At 40.7% G+C, this 22,545-nt stretch overlaps 1 protein-coding gene across 10 annotated transcripts in view; it reads right to left on the bottom strand.

Moving 5' to 3' along the window:
* Positions 1-3,463: 3,463 nt before the first annotated feature.
* ECHDC1 (ethylmalonyl-CoA decarboxylase 1) overlaps positions 3,464-22,545 on the bottom strand; it is a 42,375-nt gene continuing 23,293 nt past the window's right edge. For all 10 annotated transcript variants that reach the window (XM_048296207.1, XM_048296209.1, XM_048296210.1 and 7 more), the window contains one exon: positions 3,464-4,137. In XM_048296207.1, coding sequence (XP_048152164.1) covers positions 3,732-4,137 — 406 coding nt within the window. In that variant the 3' untranslated portion in view covers positions 3,464-3,731. The remainder of the gene's footprint in view (positions 4,138-22,545) is intronic.

Raw genomic sequence — 22,545 nt, forward strand, 5'->3', positions numbered from 1 at the left:
GAAACAAAATAGAGGAACATGACTCACTATATACTTAATTTAAGGATTTGCAGCCCAAACAACCCACAAATAATTCTATCAGTGGTTATCCTTGGGGTTTTTGACCCAAGTAGAGAGTTCAGCCCCACACCTGTGATGCTGCTTTTGGCTTCTGCTGGGTGACTGCAGCTGTGAAACACTAAAATTAGTTAAAGTGAGGCTGGTGAGAGCTTAATAGCCAGTCGTCAGAGTGGCAAATGCACTCCCCAGATCAAGCTAGGGAAAAGTAGTAACCGATAATTCCCATCTTATATTTAAACCATTACTTTCAGTAGGAAATGTGTTCTCTGCCTATTTTAGCAAAGCCACAGCCACACTGCATTATGTGGTTGGCTGTAATTACATGCACTATGTGATTTTTGACTTGTACAGCATAGCCAGAGAAATGCACAGTGGAGCAGAAGGGAAAATGAAAAAGGAAATTTAAATACTATAAAATCTACAGCATCTCATGATTTCCAGAACAGATAACCACAGATACAGGAATCCTATTTCATGGCTACAAAAGATATAAATCAGATAGTGAACCAAGCATTCTGCAAGAACACCTTGTTTATCTAGATTGATCATTTGGTAAATATATTTCTATCAGCAGCAAGTAAGATAGAAGCATCTGTATTGCTAAAAGTGATCTCCAGTATCCAACCTTTACAAGCTTGGTACAGAATCCACACCCCTATTAAACCCTTGGGTTGTCCCAGTACACAGGAAAAACAAGACAGACATTTCACAATGCAATAGGAAACTTAGTTTGCTGAGGAGGAAGCTGGCAAACTAGCCCCTAGGAAGTAAAAATGCTGGCATGCTATTTAATTAGGAGACTGGGACTATCACTTTGGATGTTTCTAATTTATTTTGCTCATTTAGTGCTTGTTTGTCTTTAAGCCATTTCAGAAGGGAAAAAAACCCCCTGAGATGAAGCTTGACATCTTTAATAACGTAAAGGAAATACAAACACTTATCAACTGCTGGTTAAAGGTATTTGTCACTTTCAGATGATAAGAAAGTATTTTGTGAAATAAAGCATTTAGTTTTCAACTGGGTAAAATGGGATTCCATTTCATCTCAGTCTGGAACTCTCATCCTAGCATTCATGGTAATTTAGTTGGGCTGGTTTCTGTATGAAGGACTCATCTTCCTTTTAGAAGAAAATAAACCAGAGAATATGGTATTAGACTACTAACCTGTAGTGATCTTCAGAATGTCCTGTACCTGTGTTTGGTATATTTATGATACCAACAAAATGGGTTTCCGTAACTGTTTGTAAAACTGTTCTGAATGTGTCTTGGTCTGTACTAGTTAATTACTTGTCCTGTTTTCTTAGAAGCAGACACTGGCCTTTGATACAAATCAGAGAGGGTGGCTGGGGAAATACATTTGCTGAAATGAGAAGCTCGTTGTCTAGAAATCAAAATGGGAAGAGATGCCCCATAGGTGTAGTTACCATTCACTTACTGCCAGCACAAATCTGGTTCAAAATGTGAAAGAAACCAGATTCTGCCTTTGTCCTACAATATCCTCCCTTTCAAATTTCTATTACCCAGTACACAGAATACACTTACAAGCCTAATACACTAAAGAAAAAAGATTCAAGGGTCTTGCTCAGGTTCTAAGCAGTTTTCACACCAATTTTAAAAACAGTAACAGTATTAGTAATAGCACATTAATTCTTGCTAAAAGCAAAGACATAACCAGCTGTCCTTTAAAACACATTTTTTTCACTTGTAACAACATGATGTGCTATTGCTTCAAAAAGCTGCATGAGTATGGACTGGAGTGTACCTTGAAGGTTCAGTGATGCTGCAGTCTGGAATCCCTCATGAGTCTTGAGAAACTTCATGAAAAGCAGAACAGCTTCACTACTAAACAGTCAAGTGCTGGCTGACTATACTAAAACATAGGCACTTGTGAAGTAACGGGTTTGAAGTTCTTTAGGGCATGGGAAATAATCTAGCTGCATGGGAGTGACAACTGAGCTACTGGATTAAAAGGAGCAGGGGGAGGAAAGGCACAAACCAAAACACTACTCTCTTCCTCATGTTCTCATTCCTGTCTCTTCTCTAACCTGAAAGTAAAAATTGAACTTTATTTTTTGGGGAAGAGAGATTTGAAATCTTCCTCCATTAGTGCTTCAGATATAAAGGCAAAGGTGCAGGATCAACAGGGTGGAGGCAAGTTCCTTCTCTGAAATGCCAACTCAAAACATCCCTTTCTTCAGCATTTCTTTTGGTTGCTCCAGGCTATATTCATTGCTGTGAAAACCATACAGTAAAACATCCCTAGCAGATCACAGAATCTGCTCGAAACCTACAGAATCTTAACAGGCAATCCAAGCCTAATTCCCAACATCGATTTGTCCCCAAATCCTCAAACACATGTAGTTACCTTGCTGTCTAAAACTCAGGAGTCCTGCCACACTTGTAGAAATCATAACATGGATTTCCATCCAAGATACTGCCTTCTTTTCTTAAGGGAGCTTGTTCCATGATCTAGAACTAGTTATGCCTTGTCAGAGCAAGAATGCACGACAGTGGCACACAGCCCAGAGCTTCCTTCTTTACATGCCCCCACAGGGTACTTAGGTCCTTGGCTCAGATCTCAGTTCCTGCTGGATTTAGAGACAAGTGCATCCTAACCAACAGTACAGGAAACTCTCAGTCACAGATATATCTGTATGGTTTTGCTCTCACAGATGCTTATTTTTAAAGCAGGCACTCTGTGTCAGTTTCTAATATCTAAAGGGAAAAATTTCCCCACTGAGTTATCCAATTACTTGCATAGTCACTGGCATGAAGTGGAGACTGAGTTCCAAATCTTCTAGTCAGCCCAAACACACCCTACCAGCAAAAATGCATTGAAGAAAGACATAGACATATCCACACACATCTTACCAGAATGCTGAAGTACTCACATCACCCAGTCACTTAAGGACAAGCCCTTTTGGGGCATGATACATCATGGCCTTCCAAGATTTCAGCTAGATTCTGTGTGAAGAACCAGGCCAGCAGCTTTGCACAGGTACAGGATATGGGAATGTGCAGATGCATGTGTAGGTAGTTGATTCCTTGAGCAGTGAGAAGACACCAAAATACATTTAAAAACCTGAATCAGTGTCAGTGAATGAGTGCTAGAAGCTTCTCACTAACTTAAGGCTTCTCCTGTAAAAGCACCATTAAAATTGAAGTATCCAAGGATATTTTCTCAGCAATTATATGAAGAACTAGAAATGAAAAAATAAAAGCTATCCTCTCACTAGTTATCATCTTTTCCAAGCTGCTTAAAGACACTGGTTGGGAAGCTCATATTTTGCAGCTTTAGATGCACCTGTTCTGCAAATGAATAAACCTCGTAACTTTCAAGTAATTAATATCCATACCAGTTAAAAAACCAAAATTAACACCAAATAAAATAATCTTCAGCCTCGTTTCAAATGAATTATAGTTCTATTTTCAGCATAGTATTTACCTTTACATACTAATTTCACTAATCTCCATTCAGTGGGTGATTAAGACAGTAGAGAATCTGCCCGGGATTTCTCTGTGGTTGCACACCAAATACGCCTGCCTGACCTAAATGGCAGGAATGTTAAGGCCATTTTAAATGGACAAGTCCTTAAATGATTCCGTTTAATGGCTTCTTTACTGAAAGCTTTGTTTGCAAAAAGGTCAAGCCCATTCCTCATGCATAAACCATCATTTTTGTTTTGGTCTTCTAACCAATGCCTGCAAATTGGCAGGCCCACCCCATACAGTTCCAAAAATGTCCTTCTCTGTTCTTAGGGCAGCTTCCAGTGGGAGCTCTCTTCCTGCTGTCACCACCTTTTTCACAGCCCGAATCACAGTGGTCGGACCCTCTGTGTACTGATTCAGCCAGGCCCGGGCTTCTCCCAACGCCGTGGTTTCGTCTGAGGACGGCAGCGTCTCCTCGGAGAGCCCCAGGCGCAGAGCTCTCCCGGGGTCCACCCGGGCAGCCCCGCCCAGCAGCTGCAGGGCTGCCCCGCTGCCCACGATCCGCACCAGCCGGGCAGCTCCTCCCCAGCCGGGCACCAGGCCCATGTGCTTGTGGACAAACCGAATTTCACTTCCAGGTGTCATCAACCTGTCAATGAAGAACAAACACAGAGGTCAATCCATGTATCGACTTTCGTTTTCAGCTCAACGGTCCTCGATTTTCTATTTTCTCCTCCCTTCTGCTTCCAAAGGCTGATACAACTTGACAGCATGCTCATTACAGCCAGAGCTGGAGTATCTTAATTTTTACATCACATGGTGCCATAACTGCAGCTTTTGGCCCTTCTCAAAATTAGATACATAGGCAGCTACAAGTAAAGATGCTTAGTGCCCATACTGATACCTGTAGTCAGTTCTAAAAGTGTTGAAAACAGAACTGCAGACAGAGGACATGTTACATTTATTCCCAGTGAGACACTGCCTTGCAAAGGGTGTTGGGTAAAACCCAAACAAACTAATGTGCAAAACATTTCTCAAGAGGATGGATTGTGGTCTTAGTACTGATGTGAAGTGGGGAGGTTCTGTCAGCACGGTGGTGATTACAGCACAGGTGGTGCTTTTTCATTCCGTATTTTAGAGATCCATGTGAGTTTGATTTCTAACTGCTCATTACAGCGAGGGAAATCGGGATGGATGCTCAACTTATGGCTCACAATGCACAATAGAATTGCTTTTTATTTATGCTTGCAGTGTGTAATAGAATTGCTCCCCTCTACAAGATAAGTAACATTCCTCTTTCCAAAGATTTCACATCTTTCTTTTCTATGCTTCTTTTCTACAGCTTCTCACCCCCTTTACTTAAGAACTCACCCTAGGACTCATTAAACTATCTCCTTGGAGGAGCTCTGCTGCTGCAGCAGATTATTCTGTCTTCACACAGTGGTCACACTGACACACGTTAGGTTAGTGGAAAAAGCCACTAGAAATAGAAACACATAGAAAAAATGTACAGAAACAGACCAGTACTTGCTCTTTCTCAAGGTGATGTTCTGCAGTGTGGTTGCTTGCTGCTGATTGTAAGGCAAAGGATGGAAATTACACTTGTGAAGCAGATTAACTTCTACTTCAAGCACTAATTGGCTTTTTGAAGACAAATCCTGGGATACTGAGGTCTACACACAAGTCTGTTTCCTAACAATGCAGTTTTCCATAGTGAAAATACCAAGGTGAACAGCTTTGAAAGGGGAAAGGAAAAATCTTTAAAAATGCAACTACTTCTAAGAACTCACTGTTCTCACATCTGCTTAGTTATTGTTAATTGTAAGTTTGCTTGGTTGCTTTATTCTTAACCAGAGCACCATCAGCATTCATGCCACACTGTACAGCATCAGAATTGAAGAGCTTACGCTTTATCCCAGATCCAGCACAATGCACAAAAGCAACAGCTGACGGACCAGATTGCATGAAAGCCTTTTTGTAGAGAGAGCAGAGGAAGGTTGTGTGACAAAAGGAAGAAAGCAGAGTATTGCAGGGGAGGAAAGGCTTTAAGCTAATATTATCAAGTGCTTCCCAGACCCAGCAAATCCCAGGGAGTTCAGGTCTCTTCTCTCAAAAGAATGACTCTGCAAGTATTCCAAAACTCCTTTACTGGCTCAGTTTACTCTGCAATTTGCTCACACCCAGTGTCCCACTGGAAAAACAATAATGAAAACATTATTACGGGTTTAATTCTAGCTGTACTGAGTGATGTGAGGCACTAGAAAAGAAAGGGTTATAGGCAGCTGTGCATCTGATGCTAGACAACCCGTAGGCAGTCTCACAGGACAGCCACCACAGGTCAGGGAGGCCATGTTGCCCTTGTATATTGAATCTGAGATTGTTTCAGACAATGTTTAGTATGTGGGAAGGGCTCTGTTTCCCTGCAATGTCTTTACCTCCCTCAGAGAAAATGGAACCAAATACAATTAAAGGAAAATAAACCACTGACCGCTTAACTCACAGAGAGACTGTGAGGCTGCAGCTTCCAGAACCTCACTGGGATTCACCTCTTCCCACAATGCTCCTTTGAACAAGCCTCACAGAAAATACTGAGCTAAGTGGCAGTCAGTGGAAGGTGTAACTGCAGTATTGGACTGCTTTCAGGCTTAAGAAAGGTATCTATGGTTTTTCAGACTTTTCAACTATGAAGTCACACCATTTCTTACAGAAACCACCCATCATACTCTCTGTTAGATTTATCATTCACTTGCAGTCCCTGTGCCCAGGAAGCAATGGAGACCTGAGCTCATGTCTGAAGAGGCAGAAGCAGCTGGCAAGCCAGCCTGGGATCAGCCTCTGAATGCTCCCAGCTGCAGCCTGGCATACATATTTCCCTTTTTATTGTATGAAAGGAATTGAGTCCACCTTCTGAGACATGACAGATCTGATCTCCCATTAAAAGAATTTTTGTAAGAAAAGCACATCAAGCATTACTTAACATAAAGAGGCAGACATCAAAAAGCTGGAAAGACCAAAGTACTATTCCTAAACTGTTTATACCTTATTCACCTAGTACTGGCCCTGCCTGAGAGAGAGTAGTAGATGAATACAAAATTAACCCTGATTTGAACAGTATGCCGGTCTTGTCTTTCACGTCAAAGGAATTAAAATCTGGGTCCCCTGTATCCCAGGGAAAGGTCATATACTAGACTCCTACATATATGCCTTCCCTGCCCTAATAAAGAAAATCTGTTGCATGACAATACTGAAAAAAAAAAATTATTCAATGTAATTAATGTACAAAGTGACAGAAGACCTTATAGTAAGCAGGGGAACATCCCTCAGAAATGTGAAGGGTAGCAAAATCCTCAAAATTTAAATTGGAAGTAAGAGGTTAAGGTAATATAAGCCTCAACGGGCAGCTGAAACCTTCTTTGAAACCATTTTATTTCCATGTTACAAACACTACAGCCCCCCCACGAAGAAAGCACAGCCACCATGGGCCACATCCAATTTTGTGTTAGTCATCTAAAGCAAACGAGCTACAGCAAATGTTCCTGCTGTACATTTTAAAATGTTCTCAGCTGCACTAAATGTTACAAATCCTCCCCCTTTGATCTGAGGATTCCTTCATTCTGTCACATCTCATTGTACCCACAAACAACTGACTGTCACATTGCATCTCATCACATCACTGGCAATGCACGTGAGAAGAAACCTTGTTACTAACATTGCAGCCTAGCAAATCCCAGCCTTGTAAAGGTACACTTGCTCCCCAAAGGCAGCACTTTCTGTGAGCTAACAGCTATGCTTTCCTTTGCTAAAGTATTTCCCAGCTACTTGAAGCCAGAGCATATACAATAAAAGCTGAAAATGCAAATAAAAATATACTTTCTCAATTTTTCATACCTGCTTATTATAAATACTAATGTTACTGAGCTGTTCCAACGGATGTAATCAGTTCCTTGATAGAACTAAGATTATATTAAGATCTGTGCTGGCCCTTACCTAATCATTTCCTGGACTTCAAGGTTTGAGTTATAGTCAGCATTCTGACAAGGCAAAGATACTAATCAAATTTACTAGGGAGGGACAGATACCACCCTCTATTTTATGCATTTTAAAAGATCCTACAACTATGCTTTTGAAACCCATTATAGGAAAAAAAGACACTTAAAACAATACATGTGTTGTCAGCAACCTGGATTTTGTTCCCATTCCCAGTGTCACATAAGGACACAGCTCCTGACTTCTGATCTTCCCCTTTTAGTTGGCGTGAGACTGGCACACCATGGAGGGAGGCAGCCAGCATCATGCAGTGCTGCAGCACCTGGTTCCCAGCTATGGCTGTACCAAGAGAGGGCAGCCAGAACTGCAGGAGATGACTTTTACCTCCCCCACAAATACTTTGGCATCCTGCTCTCAAACCATCAATATTAATATAAATAATAAACAGAGCTTACGTCTTTGGGTCACAGTAAGTTCCCTCACCGAATCTGCTACCTTCTTCTGTAAATTTCAGTAATACCTTATCTGCAAGGTGATTGAACCAACACAAAGCAGAAAATTCTCCATAAACGAGAGTCAAAGGCCTTGGGGTACATTTAAAAGACATCCATGTTTTTAGCATGCTGTAGAGCAAGAGCTACAGAAATAATAATAAATCTTCAAGTAGAACTACATATTTTGCAAAACATAGATGCAGGACACCCAGACAGATGAAAAGCAATGTCTATGGTCAGCCACACACCCACTTTGGTGCAGGGAGATGGGGAGTGGGGGTTATGGTCAGTTCATCACATGTTGTTTCTGCCACTGCTCAGGGAGAGGAGTCCTTCCTCTGCTCCGGTGTGGGGCCCCTCACACGGAGACAGTTCTCTGCAAACTTTTCCAGTGTGATTCACTCTTCCAAAGGGTGCCATCCTTCAAGAACAGCCTGCTCCAGCATGGGTTCACAAGTCCTACCAGGAAACCTGCTCCAGCATGGGCTCCTCTCTCCACAGGTCCCTACAGGACCCTGCTCCAGCACAGGCCTCCCAGCCCACTCTTGGGCATTCATCTCCTCTGGTGTGGGTCTTCTCCAGGGGCTGTAGGTGGATCTTTGCATCCCTGTGGTCCTCCCTGGGCTGCAGGGGCACAGCTGCCTCACCATGGTCCGCAGGGGAATCTCAGCTCTGGCACCTCAGGTACCTCCTTCCCTCCAACCCCTCCTTCTCCACTGACCCTGGTGTCTGCAGAGTTGTTCCTCTCACATATTCTCACCCTGCTCTTCTCTGGCCACAATTACAACTGTGCAGTAACTTTCTTCTCCTTTTAAAATATGTTATCACAGAGGTATTACTATCATTCCTGATTGGCTCAACCTGGGCCAGCAGTGCATCCACCTTGGAGCCAGCTGGCACTGGCTCTACCTGACACAGGGGAAGCTTCTGGCAACTTCTCACAGAAGCTGTACCTACTGCTACCTCTGTAGCCCCTCTGCTACCAAAACCTGGCCATACAAACCCAAAACACCATCCAAACCACACATGGAACTATTGCAGGTACAGGAAAAGAAAGATATTAAAGGAAAAAGGAAACCACCTGGAAAATGGTAACAGAAGGAAGGTTATCAAGAGCCAAACACTTGTTCAAAGAACAGAAGAACAAAGTTGATGTACAATGCTGCCATACAGTTTGCCCAACATGTATGCCTTTCTAACAAACCCATCAATACGGCATCAGCTTAATTAACTCTTTTAAAATTAAATAACAGCAGTGTTATGCTGACACATGGCCAAAAGAGCTTTTTAAAATACACACTGCTGGGGAGTGCAAGTTCCATAATTTGTTAAGAGGTCAGGTATGACATTATCTGCAGATGGTGTTTATCATGTAAATGAACTTCTTTGCCAGGTGGACACAAAAATTTAATGATCTTGCTGGCAAGTGGACAAAAGCTCACGTGTAACTAGTTTAGGATTTTGTAAGTTTGTTTGGTGAGTGCTACCAGGACAATTCACAACAACAGCAGCTCTCGCGTGCATGCTGGACCTTAAGTGAGCAAGAAAGCCAGTCCATTGTCCACTTCTTCCCTGTTTTCCAGCTGCACCTTCTCAACACCAGAAATACAATCCCTGTCCCATCACTTCCAAGAAAATTGCACCTCAATCTCACTCCATTGTCCTCAGCATCCCAGAGGACACAGCGGATCCCAGTATTGATGGTAGGCTCCTGAAGCGAGTGACAGGGACTCAGGCAGCAGAGTTACACAGGTACCATCTGTAATCTAATCTCACTTCTCTTGCTGAGGCACACAAAACCCAACAAAAATAAAGTGCTGCTCTTACACAAAGTGCTGCTGAACACATGAAGTGATGGGATGTTTTTAGTCAACTAAACTGTTACAATACGTTAAAACAAAGCAAGAGAGAGTTGTGATTGCTGAATTTGTAGCATCATAGCAAGAAACAAACTACCTGTTCCTTTATTTGTACAGCAAAAGCCTTGATTTCGGATTAAAAAGAAGTCCTTTATTTCAGGTTGGTTCAGTGCACCACATAAATCAAGTAATCTTTCCTAGGCTGCATTCTAAGCTTCTTAAATAGGAAAAAAAAAAGCAGCTTTAAAATGAATGGCTAAAATGCAATAACTGTTCAGATAAGGCAGAAGAGGGTAGTTGGAAGTGAAAGCAATTCCATAAGAGAAAAGTGTCACCTTTGCTGCAAATGCACCCAGATAATTCTGCAGCTTCAGTTCCTTGGCTCAGACAGGGATACTAAGGGATCATCCCACAGGCAAGTGGCAGCTCTGAAAGCTGGACCATAAGGAGCAATTAACTGGAACTGCAAATGCTGTTAGCCTGAGGTTTGGGCAAGGATCATCACTTAAGCAGTCAAGCACTGCGGAATTTCACACTATTTTGAACAGTTCATGTAGCACATACCAAGGGGTTTGGAATCCTCCAAGCTCACTGCCTTCTCCCCATTTTCTTTAGCATGGCATTTGGATCTGTAAGGTTTAACTTGTACCTATCACTCAATCCACCTCTGGTACCTGCATTCCAAATCTCAGAGTCGAAAAGATACACCAGATATCATGCATCTTCCCATTTAATATATCTTACATCTATTCTCCCCACCATGGAAAGACAGATATTAGAGCATGTGTAAGAAAATACAGAACTTCCTTAGCAATAAGACACAAATTCTTCAGGCACTATATATGAATGCTCCTTGGCAATTGCTGCAAAGCTAATCTCTACCTTCTCCAGAATGTCTAACAACAAAAGTAATTCCTGAGTACAACCTTGAAAACACAACCTGAATATGAACTACTGCCTTGATATTTTCACAAAGCCACAGAAAGCCTGAAAAGACTAAAGGTAAGGCTGCGGTTTGTGCCTGCAGAGACCTGACCTGGAAACCTAAACACTAATAAGTTAATTACCTGACAACATTGTGTTCCAGTAGTGACAACTTGTCTTGTGTAAGCCTTGTTCAATATTCCAATACACAAGCCTTCCATAGTTACTACAGAAACTCATCTTAAAACAACAAATGTATTAACCAGTCATTTTTGCGATAAAAATGAATTTTGAAGCAGCAAGGTACTGTGGGAAGAATATTCTGCAGAAGAAATATGCAGTACTATACTAAAATAATTTAGCCAGTCAGCAAAGTTGCTGATTAGCAGCTTCCAGTCCTTACTTCAATTTTCATGACAGATGTTTTTAGAATTAGACCCTTAAGAATAAGACAGTTTCCTCCAAAAAGCAAGCTGGGACTAATGAATCCCTCTCTGCCTATCTAGTGCAGTGTCTCGGCAGTCTATTTATCACTACACCATCAAATAATTACCTACATACTCTGTAAGGGGACTATCTAGACAAAATGGCTAAAGATTTTTTTGAAAGTCAGCTTACTATACCCTCTATCCCCAAAAAACCCCACCCTAGTTCTCTGAGAATGTTAACAAGTTCTGGGAATGTTAACAAGTGGAATTATCCTGAGAAGAATTAATCATAATTTCAATTATTTTTCAATCTCACTTGATTAATTGGATAGGTTTTAAAGGACCAAAAAGACCCAGATTAAACATTTAATCAATAACTCCTTGCTAATTCTATTTAGCAGGTTTTTGAACTGGAGCAATGCAGTGAATATTGGCAAGCCATGACTGTTACATGCTCTCCCAACACAGCTTGCTAGTATTAATTCCCTCTGCATCTCTCTCATATCTTCTTTCTCACTGAGAGCTTCTCATGTTTCTGCCCTAGGCAGAGAAATAATAAGGCAATTAGATATTGCAGCAATTACTACTTCAGACCCGCGACAGCACTAGTGAGACTTACAAAGCAAAACTACTGTAAAACTGATAAAAGTAAGGATTCGTGCTACATGCCTGTGGTGATGGCCTGTGCAGACCACCATGGCATCATAAAAGCAAACCCCCTAAATGTTTGCTCTTTCTGAAAATCCTTAAATCCAGATATTCACTTGACAGATGAATAAATGGTAACTACATAAATGCTAACTACTAAAGTACATAAAAATGAAGACAAAATAGTTTAAAGATAGTCTGGGGAAACTGCATGCCATGTGCTTATCTTAGATACAGTTGCTAAAAGATGCTCTGCAATCCCAAATTTCAATAGGCTAAAAGAAGACTGTGCACATTAATAATCTTTCCTGTTTTTTAGCTTTAATCCATAACCTTTTCTACAAGAAAGCAATGGAAAGAAGTAGGTTTTTTTATTTTAACAAGCCCATCAGAAAGTTACCTCTCTCAAATCCTTTCAGTGATTTAAAAACATTCCACCAATTAAAATCACAAAACAATAAACCTTCTTTATTTGAGGTTTAAATAAATTAAAATGATACCCAAGAAGCAAAATAAAAATAATCCTACCAAGCCTCCCAAGCACAGAGTGTTCTAGGCACACTCTAAATCACAGTGTCAAAGGAGTAGGCTTGATACCATCCTAGGAAATTTCACCAGCACAAAAGCTTGCTTTTCTCACAGCTCTTCTCAAATCACTTTACAGAGACTATGTGGATTTTTATTTATAGTTACTAAATTATTTTGAAACATTCTTAGTGCATCCATTTTCTCCCCACTCACCACAAAAGCTAAAAACCAAACTTTACATAAAGTAGCCCAGAAAAATCTCTTATGTCTCCCTAGCACATATCACCTTTACCCCCTACCTTTGCTGTCCTCCAGTCAGATTCTCCAATGCATTTTATGGTCAGGGTAAAAATCAGATCAAGTAAATAGACTCCTAATTACAGAAGTATTTTCTTAATAAGAGTTAACATTCTTCTGAGTTGGCTGGGAAACCTGAGGGCACTTTCTAGAGGGGAGCAAAGGGACCTAAACAATGAGAATTGCATTCTTCAAAGGAGGCCTTAAAATAGTAATTTATAATGTGACTCTATCACGCTTTCTCACATCACCCAGAGTGAAATAAAATGCAGAAGAAAGAATGACAAAGTCATACTTTCATCTAGAAGTACAAAACATTTGGTTGATGCTAAAATTCTGAAAAGTGGAGCCCTGAATCTAAAAAATGGAATATATAGCAATGACAAGGATTAGAGGAAGAGTTGGAACACTGGACACCAGTGCAGAAATTGCTAAACAGACATGAGCCATTTTCGGAGGAATGTGGTCTCCAGGAATAAACAGGAAATTAAAATATGGATAACCAACACCTATTGCCCAAATATTGGGATATTCAATGGAAGAGGAGCCTCCAAAATCAACAAAGTCAGCTCAAAGAGGCTGCAAGATTATCAAGTCCAAAGGAAGCCATTCCAGGGAAGAAGCACAAAAATAATATTGTTACTGGACAAAGATCCCTTGGATAACAGGAATTAAATTATAATAGACACAGAGAACTGCATGTCCCCCCAAAAAAGAGCATCTCATCACTAGCAAAGTCTGCACTGAAAAAAATCAAGAAAAGTTCTATCAGTAGCACGAAGGAGCTCAGTAAGGCAGCAGAGAAGACTGTCTGGGAGAGTCTTCTGGCAAGACCCAGATTAAAACTGGTCTAGACATGACTGCGTAAGAACAACCAGAGAAGTGAAAAAGGATTTATTTCTTAAACACTTCCATGACCAAAGAAAATGAGCTAAAAGAGGGCCAGAGATTGTTAGTTTGAGAGAGGGATAATAAAAGGAAAGAAACATGGGGAAAGAAGCTGGTAGCAATACCCTGCAAGGGGAGTAGTGCAGTCTCAATGAAGACAAGGTAGGTAAGGCCCCCCCAAAGTCTCCTGCAGGTGATGTCTGCTGTCATACTGGCTGCCATCCGCACAGACTTTCAATCTCATTCTGGACCAGAATCTCCCAGAAGTCAGGTACAGATGGAGGTTCACACAGCAGACCTTGATTAGGGGGTTTAAATCTAATTTTTTACCTCAGGCTTGACACTTTCTCACTCATGGCTTCACAGAAGCTGGAGAGAAAAAAACATGCTATAAAAAGCTACATTTCTTCTAAAAGGGATAAATGAAGCTGGATATTGGAAATTGCAGAAAGACATTTTCTGCAGCAGGAATGAAAAATTGAATTAGATGGCAGATCACAAGGTAAGAAATAAGGGCCCAAAAAAAGCATGACTGATTAAAACTCCACGAGCAGTATTAAAAGAAGTAAGATGAGCCTTTTTATTTTGCTTTCCCCTTCCCAGTCATTTTTCAATAAACTGACAGGAAAGAAAATAATTTGGCCAAATCACAAAGTGAATCTGTCCCGTTTTCCAGGATGATACTTCTTTAGGCTCACATGCAATGCCCACAGGGGGTTTCTAAGGCCCAAGGTTCCATCCCCACCATGGTGCTGGGGGTGGGCAGCACCACGCAGGAGGCCTTGGTGGAGATGGGGACAGGGCTGGCCAGAGGGCTCATGAAGCCCTTCACCACTGCCATGCCAGGTCATATGTGCTCACACACACATCAGGTGGCCCCTTCACAAGCTGCGATGTGACACACAAGCTGTGTGAGCCACACACTGCTCCCTTGTTCCATCTTGTGCCTAAGCATCCAAGTGAGCTGAGTAGTTTCAGAAAACAGCAGAAAAAGTAAATTAAAAGGTCTTTCCTATGTAGGAGAGAAAAACTTTTTACAACTACACAGACAGCAATAAAGACTGCCCTGTCCACGGGTGCTGCCTTGGACCTGTTTAACACCTACTGTGCACACACTGGTGAGGAGCAGCATGGTTTTACAAAGGGTTATTGAACACACCCAGGGCTCAGATCACAATTTAAGAACACATAGAACCAAGAGAATAAAGCAGATAGTTACACTGGGGAGCTCTAATTCCCCTGAAGTGTGCAATACAAACTCTGAAAATGGCATGAATCACCCAGAGCCATAAAGCTGGACTGATGCCCCATCATTCAAGATGCAGTGCCTGGATCCTCCTTACTACCTGCAGATGTACAACAGCAATCCATGGGCTACCACCCTATTTCTCCTCCCCAGCTAATGACCAATATCTTACTAACACTCTCTTCTTGTAATTCACAGTTATGACCATATTTGTATTACTCTGGTGTCAGTGGGTCCCAGGCACCTCGGTTACCATACAATTATTTTCAGAGCAGTTCTCATCTTGCCATAGCACTTGGGTCTTACCCATGAAGCAGGTTTTAGCTATTCTTTACAGGCTGCCAAAGCCTCAATACACAAGTGAGTGAATGCCAAAATAATGCTCACAAAAAAATTACTCATGCTGGAAATCTGAAATGTTACATGAGTCTTTCCTTCCCAAAAAAGAAACTAGAGCTATTTGGATTCTGTTCAAGCAAACATTTCCAACAACAGATATGCCTTTTAGATTAAAGTAAAAAATTCCATTAGGAAAGATCCAGTGATATTTTACTAGATTCTTTGATGGAAAAGACCACCTGGAGGTGAAGGTGCTTGATAATTAAATTTTTTTGTCAAATTTAAATGACAGTATTCATCTAGAAATAAAAAAAAAGTACAGTGGAGCTTGTTTTCAAAGAGGAAATATTGTATCTTTTAAATTATGTGCACACTTTCATGCAGCATATGCAAACCATGTCTATAACTTTGGCTTCCCACATCTTTATTTTCATTATGTATGTTTATCAAAACCATAGAAAACAGAACAAAATTCTCCCAGATCAAATTCAAGAGTCTCTTAAGGCAGGAACATTTCAATCACATTTTCTGCTCGTCTCTACTGATGATACACAAAGGGAAGGAGGGGCTTCCCAACAGTGGCTCAGAGCTTGGCATCTAAAATGTCAAAACCACAAAGATCACCTCACTCGCCTGAACTCAGCTGACTGGAAAGGAACAGCATTTCTTGACATCAGCCCTGAGAGATGCAAGGTTCAAGCTGTTCTAATACTTTATGATGGATTTGATGTATCAGGTTTCTGCAACTCACTGCACTAAAGAACTTAAAATACAACATAACGTCACACTAACAACCCTTCACAAGACACAGGGTAACAAGACACGCTTTGAAATTCAGCTGTCTCTGCACATGGAGCTACCAATGCTGCATTTGCACATCCTACACAGTTTCTGACTAAAGCAAAGAGAGATAATATACTTAGTTGAAATCACTGGTGATTCAATTATAATGGAATGTTGCCACTTTGTCAGGATACCATGTTAATTTCAAACAAAAAATACTGACAGTCGTGGTTTGGCTTTTTTTAAATCATCACAGTGGCTGTGACCTAAGTTTTCCAGATATGATATACGACTTCAGAGATTTTTGGGGGGGGGGAGGGGAAGAGCACAATGATATAACTCAAAAAGGTGTAAATGGGATAGATAATTTAACATTAAAACTCTACATTGAAGCAGTAACCTGCTGCTTCTCCTCTTTACTTTTTAATATAGAATATTATATACTGATGGGAATTTCAAACCAACTTCAGATCACTGATGTCATGTTCAGTCTACCTGGACAAGAAGCAGGCACATTTTCAGCCAACTGTAACAGATGCCCCATAAATATCCCTAGGAGTGTGACCAATTATCACCAAAAGTATAATTTCCCCTGCTATCTTTTTATTTACAATCTTTGTCTCTTTCACACACACACAAATCCATGCTAATTTAAATTATAGGGTTTTTCTCAGTCTATATATTTGCTTTTTGTTTACGAATATGAATCATCAGCACACAAAATAGGACTGGAAGATAACACCTAGTAACAGACCATGGATACAGCAGAAGTCCTTATACACAAAACAGTTTAAGCACAATAGGAATCTAACATAAGAATTTACAATTTGATTTATTCTTGCTGAGACTGCTGAGTCACAGCATAGTAATTAATTTCTTACTGACTACAGAATCCAGGAAGTAGGAAGCTGAAGCCACCAAGGTTAACAAGATTAAACAGTTTGCTATCTTGTTTCACACAATTTTGCATAAATCTGGAAGGAAGAGGAACACAGAGGTTCAGCCTGCTGGGCTCCAAATCTTCACTAAGACCTTGGACTGCTTTGGATCAAAGACAAAAATAAAATTGGGGGCTGAAGAGGAAGACTGGAAGTTGCAATTTTGAAGGCAATGCTTACAGTGGAAGTAGGCTGAGATCCACACAGTGCTTGCTTACAGCCAGGGAAATTGAGTCATTTTGGGAACATCTAGTCATTTCAACGAACAGTAAACCTGATACGGACGATTACCCTTCAGACACCTACAATGTTAACTATATTGCTACTTGGAGTGATAAAGAGAGGAAGAGCTCTTTTCATAGTCCTTCAATAGCACACGACAGGGCTGAAAAATGAAACAGCTAACAGGGACTCAGGAAGACATTCTCTGGAAGCTGATCCAGTGAAAAGTAAAGCAGTTGAAAGCTGTGGCTTCAGGGGAAACCAAGGGTATGTAACATCTCCCTAGAGCCAAAAGGAGTAGATTGTATTCTCACCCCTTACAGTTCTTTGCCATCTCCTAGAGACTTAGCTCCTCCTTTACCCTGGCTATAGACAATATTATATTCCCTTACAATCCACTCTAGTTAACTGTAAAAACAGGAAAAACCCAGGTTTTCTGTTGCTTTTTAGTGAGATAATTGACTCATACAGGCATTTTCATTGCTGCTTGGCAAATCAGAGGTAAGAAGCGAGCTGGGATTATGCAACAGGGACACCCTCCTCCCATAGTCAAGGAAGCTATTCACCAGTCTGTCCTCACAAAGCCACAGCTCAGTGTAACCTCACCTCAAAATCAGCAGACTGGAATATATAAGTGTTTCTCACACTTCATATTAACCAATTTGTGGAGCTATCTGATAATAAATACATACATATATTAAAAAAAATTAGTAGTGAAGATCAGCAATGATGCATCAAACTCAAATACCTCAAATATCAGTTTATGTAAACTTGCAATTAGTCACTTCACAGATGCCAGCATAGTGGACAATTCCAGTGCATTTGTACTCTTTTCTCATATTCTCTTTGAATCTTAAATGCTTCTCTACACTGGACCAACAGCTCAGTGTATCAGCAAGTATCAGAATGGGCCCAGACCTGCATCCTCTAAAATCTGCCTTATCTAAGTTTTCTATTATCTGGACTATCTCTGTTCATTATTATCACGCAGCACATTTTATCAGCTGCAGACAGGATTGTTCAACAGAAAGGATGTACAATTGCATGGTACAAGTGGTCTAAAATGTAGACACATGCTGATAAGAAAAATTTCATTTACCCAGGATAAGATGGTTTGGCCTCCCAAAGGGAAAAAAAGAAAACCAAAACAAATTAAACAACCTAGAATGAAGTAAATCCCTGCAAGAAGACAACTTCGGAAAGAAAACATCTACTCAAATTAATGCTTTGTTGATATTGTTTAAATTTCTACTACAATCAAACAGTGGTAATTTGAATTGTAGACTACATCTAAAAATGCTCTGCCTGAAAGACTGTAAACACACAAAATTCAATCCCAAATGAAAACTGGTAAAAAACCCTCAACACCAGTCCATAAATAAAAGGCAAATAACAGAAGCTCTTGAGCCCATTTCTAGCAGTGCTTACTTAACCAGATGTCAAATGTACCACATCAAAAATAAGAACAGCCTTTTTAAAGGCAGGCAATGTGAGATTTTTAAAATCATAACCAGAAACCTGTAGTAACAAACCCCCCAGGGCTCTAAAAATGCCAAGTGATGTAGGATTGCATTGGAATTCTAAAACTGCCAACTGATTTGCAGATTTTAAATACGCACACATACACACACACATATATGTAAGAGATTAAAATTCTATATAGCTTTAAAAAGTGATCTACGCCACATAGCAAGCACTTGAAGCTGTGAGAACGTGGTGTCCCACCCTTAAGGAGAAGGGAGAACCCAAGACCCGTAGATGCTCGTGGTCAAAAGGAATGGCAAAAGTCAGAGGATCCACAAAAGCTTATAGAGTTTTATTACTAATTTACACACTTGGCATGGACATTGTTATTCTAGTCCCTGACCCCCCAGTATAAGCACACAGCAGTGGGTTTTGGATAAGTGGTAGGGTGAAAGGGAAGAGAGAGAGAGAGAGATGAATTAAAGAGAGACAAAGAAAGGAAGAAAGAGAATAGAAGGGAGATCAGTCCTGGCTGAAGCATTGATCCAGCTGGAGTATCCAGGGTCCCGGGGTGCACGCACGCCCAGCCTTTGTGGGGATACTTTTTTATACATATGTTTATCCTGTCCTGGAGGTAAGCTTCTCACTTTCTATGAAAATTAGTTATCATGCACAGTCCTTTCTTCTAGACCTTTCTGGAAGTGGGTTGGAGGCTTCAGAGGTCTTTGATGGTCTTAATTCCCCTCTAAAGTGCATGCCCGCTTCTCAAATTCATTCCTGCACTTGCCCTGTACTGTGTTGTGCTTACCTCCAGGCAGCAGAACAAGGACATTTGTCCCAGAAAAGTGCTGCTCCACCTCCATATGGCCCTCTTCTCCACCCACATCCTGTTCTTTCTCACAGTGTGTTATTACCAACAATCCTTGGCTGGCTCCATGGCTATCCAGCTATCAGTGTTTGAAACATACACATTTTAGTCCTTTATCTTTTAGGCTTCTACAGAGAACCCACTCTCAGATTTGGCTACTGATTCTTCTGCGATGATGTGTAACAGTTTTACAGTCACATGAATGAAAAGTGCTTTCTGAGCCTGGACTCTGCAAGAACTCATGAGAATGTGAACCCCATCCTGCTACATTCACATCAGGCTCTGTCCAATGAAAAATGCTACTATGTACTGAGGCACCCTTATTTCAAACAGTTGTATCTTGTGCACCTAAATGCTCCTCCTGATAAAATTAAAAGCCCAAATCCTTGTTTAGAGTGAAATATTTCCAAAGAAGCTCATGTGCTGATGTTCTGAAATCTATTTTCGAAAAAGTTTACTGTAGAATACTAAAGTCTTTATGGCTTCCTCCACTTCTCCTTTTTGAAAGGTGAAACAACTGAAAAGTTGGTCATAGTGGACCTACATCTATGCAGTGGTTAGATTATCTTCTGCTCCTTTGATTTCCTATAAACTGCTAAATACATCTTGTAAAAGGAAATAAACATAAATTATCATAGGAACACAAACACCCAAAGTTATTAAATAGCATTTCATTTCATTGTATCTCTTATTAAGTGTTTTGTGGAACACGTTTAACACCTTAAAATGTAATACTAAGCATGCCTACACATTTCACAAAAATATAGAAAACACACTGCTAAAATGAAGGAAGGCCAATTTGATAAATGCAGTATTATTAGCATAAGCTAATAGTTAGCTCAGCACTTACAACAGTAATGAAACTGGTCCTTTGCAATTTAACTGTGCAACATCAACTACAGCTGAAGAAATTATAGTTCATTAATTTATTTTCTAAAGAAGAAAAGGAAATTACTGCTGTCTCTACCTACGAGCCCATTCTGAGATTAATGGTATGAGAAATAGGCAGTTTTATATCTCAGCACTCTTGTCCTCTGCCTCAAAACACTACCTTTTAAATTTGATTGACACAGCAGGGACACACCTCTACTTGGACTGCAGAATCATTAGAGAGGAAAAACAGGGTAGCAGGAAAGAGACTCTGTGTCTCAGAAGCACTCAAATACAATGGAAGTAATTTTGCCAAGTGATGTAGGACCAAATTTTCAAAGTTGTAGATGCATGTAAAAGATCTACGCAGACATTGCCCCAGAGAGATTTCTCAAAGGCATCAACATGAAATAGAAGACAAAACAGCTCAGAATTCAAAGTTAGTTATTCTGGCTATTTGTTGGTAGTGCACTGCAGTGACTGCATTCAGAGATTATTGTGACATGCTAATTGCACAAATGGATTCATTACCAACTGTCTTTTCCCCATATCTGTCAGCTTATTGCCCAACAATCCACTACCATTACTGTTTTCCTGTCCAAATTCCTCAACCAATCCTGCCAAATCTGTTCTCCTTACCTTCACACATTGTGTAAGCACAAGACACACTTCAAGTTTCTGCATATAGGAACCCAATGCAGGTACTTCAATTATTTGTAAAACTGCATCACTAAATCCAACATCACATTCACTTCTGCACCTCACTGAAATGGCTGCAGTGTCATGCAGAGCTGTAAAATACATTAACATTTGGCAGCAGACACCACAAGCCACCTTCACAGGCTCACCTGTGGCACACTGAAAAAAGTCAGCATTTCTTGAAAATGGTACTAAAATGCTCAGCTGTCTAAACGAGTTTCATACTTGCACACTTCTACATTACTCAGTTTTGCAGTAATAATTGAGTAAATAATTATAGTGTCAGAAGCTTTATCTTTCCAATTTTCAAATCAGAAAAAGTCTGAAAGGAAATTAATTACCTTGCTCTTGTCTGGACTGACTTTTTTTTCCCCCTCGTAACATGTTTATGATCTTTATAAGGATGCTGCTCTTCTGGAGAGTCATACTCCAACAAGACATAAATCAGCTAAGATTGAAGAAGGTGTTTTGAGAAGACCTCTTCCTCCAGATTAAAGGTGGACTGACCTAAGATGCTTTCACTTTTCATCACTGTCCTTATGTCAGCAATAAGTGTGTAAAAGTTCACAAAAGCCCTCCCTAATCCAATTTAAAATGAGCCAGCTTAAAACAGAGTGAGACAATTAGCCACAAGAACTGCTACAGGAAGAATGTATCAGTAATATCTTAAACCACCTCAGCTATTTTAAAATTGGATTTGTCCACACCTCTACTTTAGTAGAGATGTGCATCATGCTGCCAGAGCACATTTCAGAGGAGGTACCTGGGTCATTTTGGTTCAAGTGAGTTGCTTCAACAATATCAGTATAGTTAATGTAGTACACAGTGGCAGAGATAAAAATATGAAAATATTTCAGGCCATGTCTTGGTTTGAGACAAATTTGGAGGAAAATGTCTGAAATGAACGTCCCTCTGTTAGAAGGCAGATTTCAGCAGCCCCGCCCCCAGCAGGTTCAGAAAGAAATTCCTCGGAGGAAAGTGAAAAAAACCCCTATTTATTTAACAAGCGGAGTGCACGCAGGCACAGAAAAGGGAATGAATAATGTTAAATAATAAAACCTCTTGCTTTGGAGAAGAAACCTGGGGAGATTTCAGAGTCCTTTCTGTGGGTGTGGCTCTGCCCTCTCCAGAGCTGGGGTTCAGCATGGGCACCTCCGGGCCATGGTGTGGGGCCTTCTGGTGATGTTGTTCCGGACCGGAGCAGAACAGTCCCAAGAAAAGTTCTTGCCTCAGCTAGCAGGCTAGCTAAAAAGCAAAGAGTTTTAACTCTCTGTCTCTCCCGAGAAAAGGAGCCGAGAGCTGGGAAAAAGCAGGAAGGTGCTTTCCTTGGCTCTGCAGCAGCAGCAATGCAGGGGGGTGTGTGTGCCTTGAGCACAAACTGCTCTGAAAAATTCGCCTGGCTTTTCTCCCCCCTCTCCTGAGAAACAGCTTAAAGATGCAGGAAGGCACAGGATTCATGTTTGGCACAGGGCAGATGATAGTCATACAGTCATCCCAGGACAGGCCAAAACCAAGCAGTTTGGTAGTTTAAACAGAGACTGTGAAAAACAGAACTCTATTTGAAAATCTAGAATT

The sequence above is a fragment of the Corvus hawaiiensis genome, chromosome 3 (assembly GCF_020740725.1).
Source record: "Corvus hawaiiensis isolate bCorHaw1 chromosome 3, bCorHaw1.pri.cur, whole genome shotgun sequence".
NCBI classification, from domain to species: domain Eukaryota; kingdom Metazoa; phylum Chordata; class Aves; order Passeriformes; family Corvidae; genus Corvus; species Corvus hawaiiensis.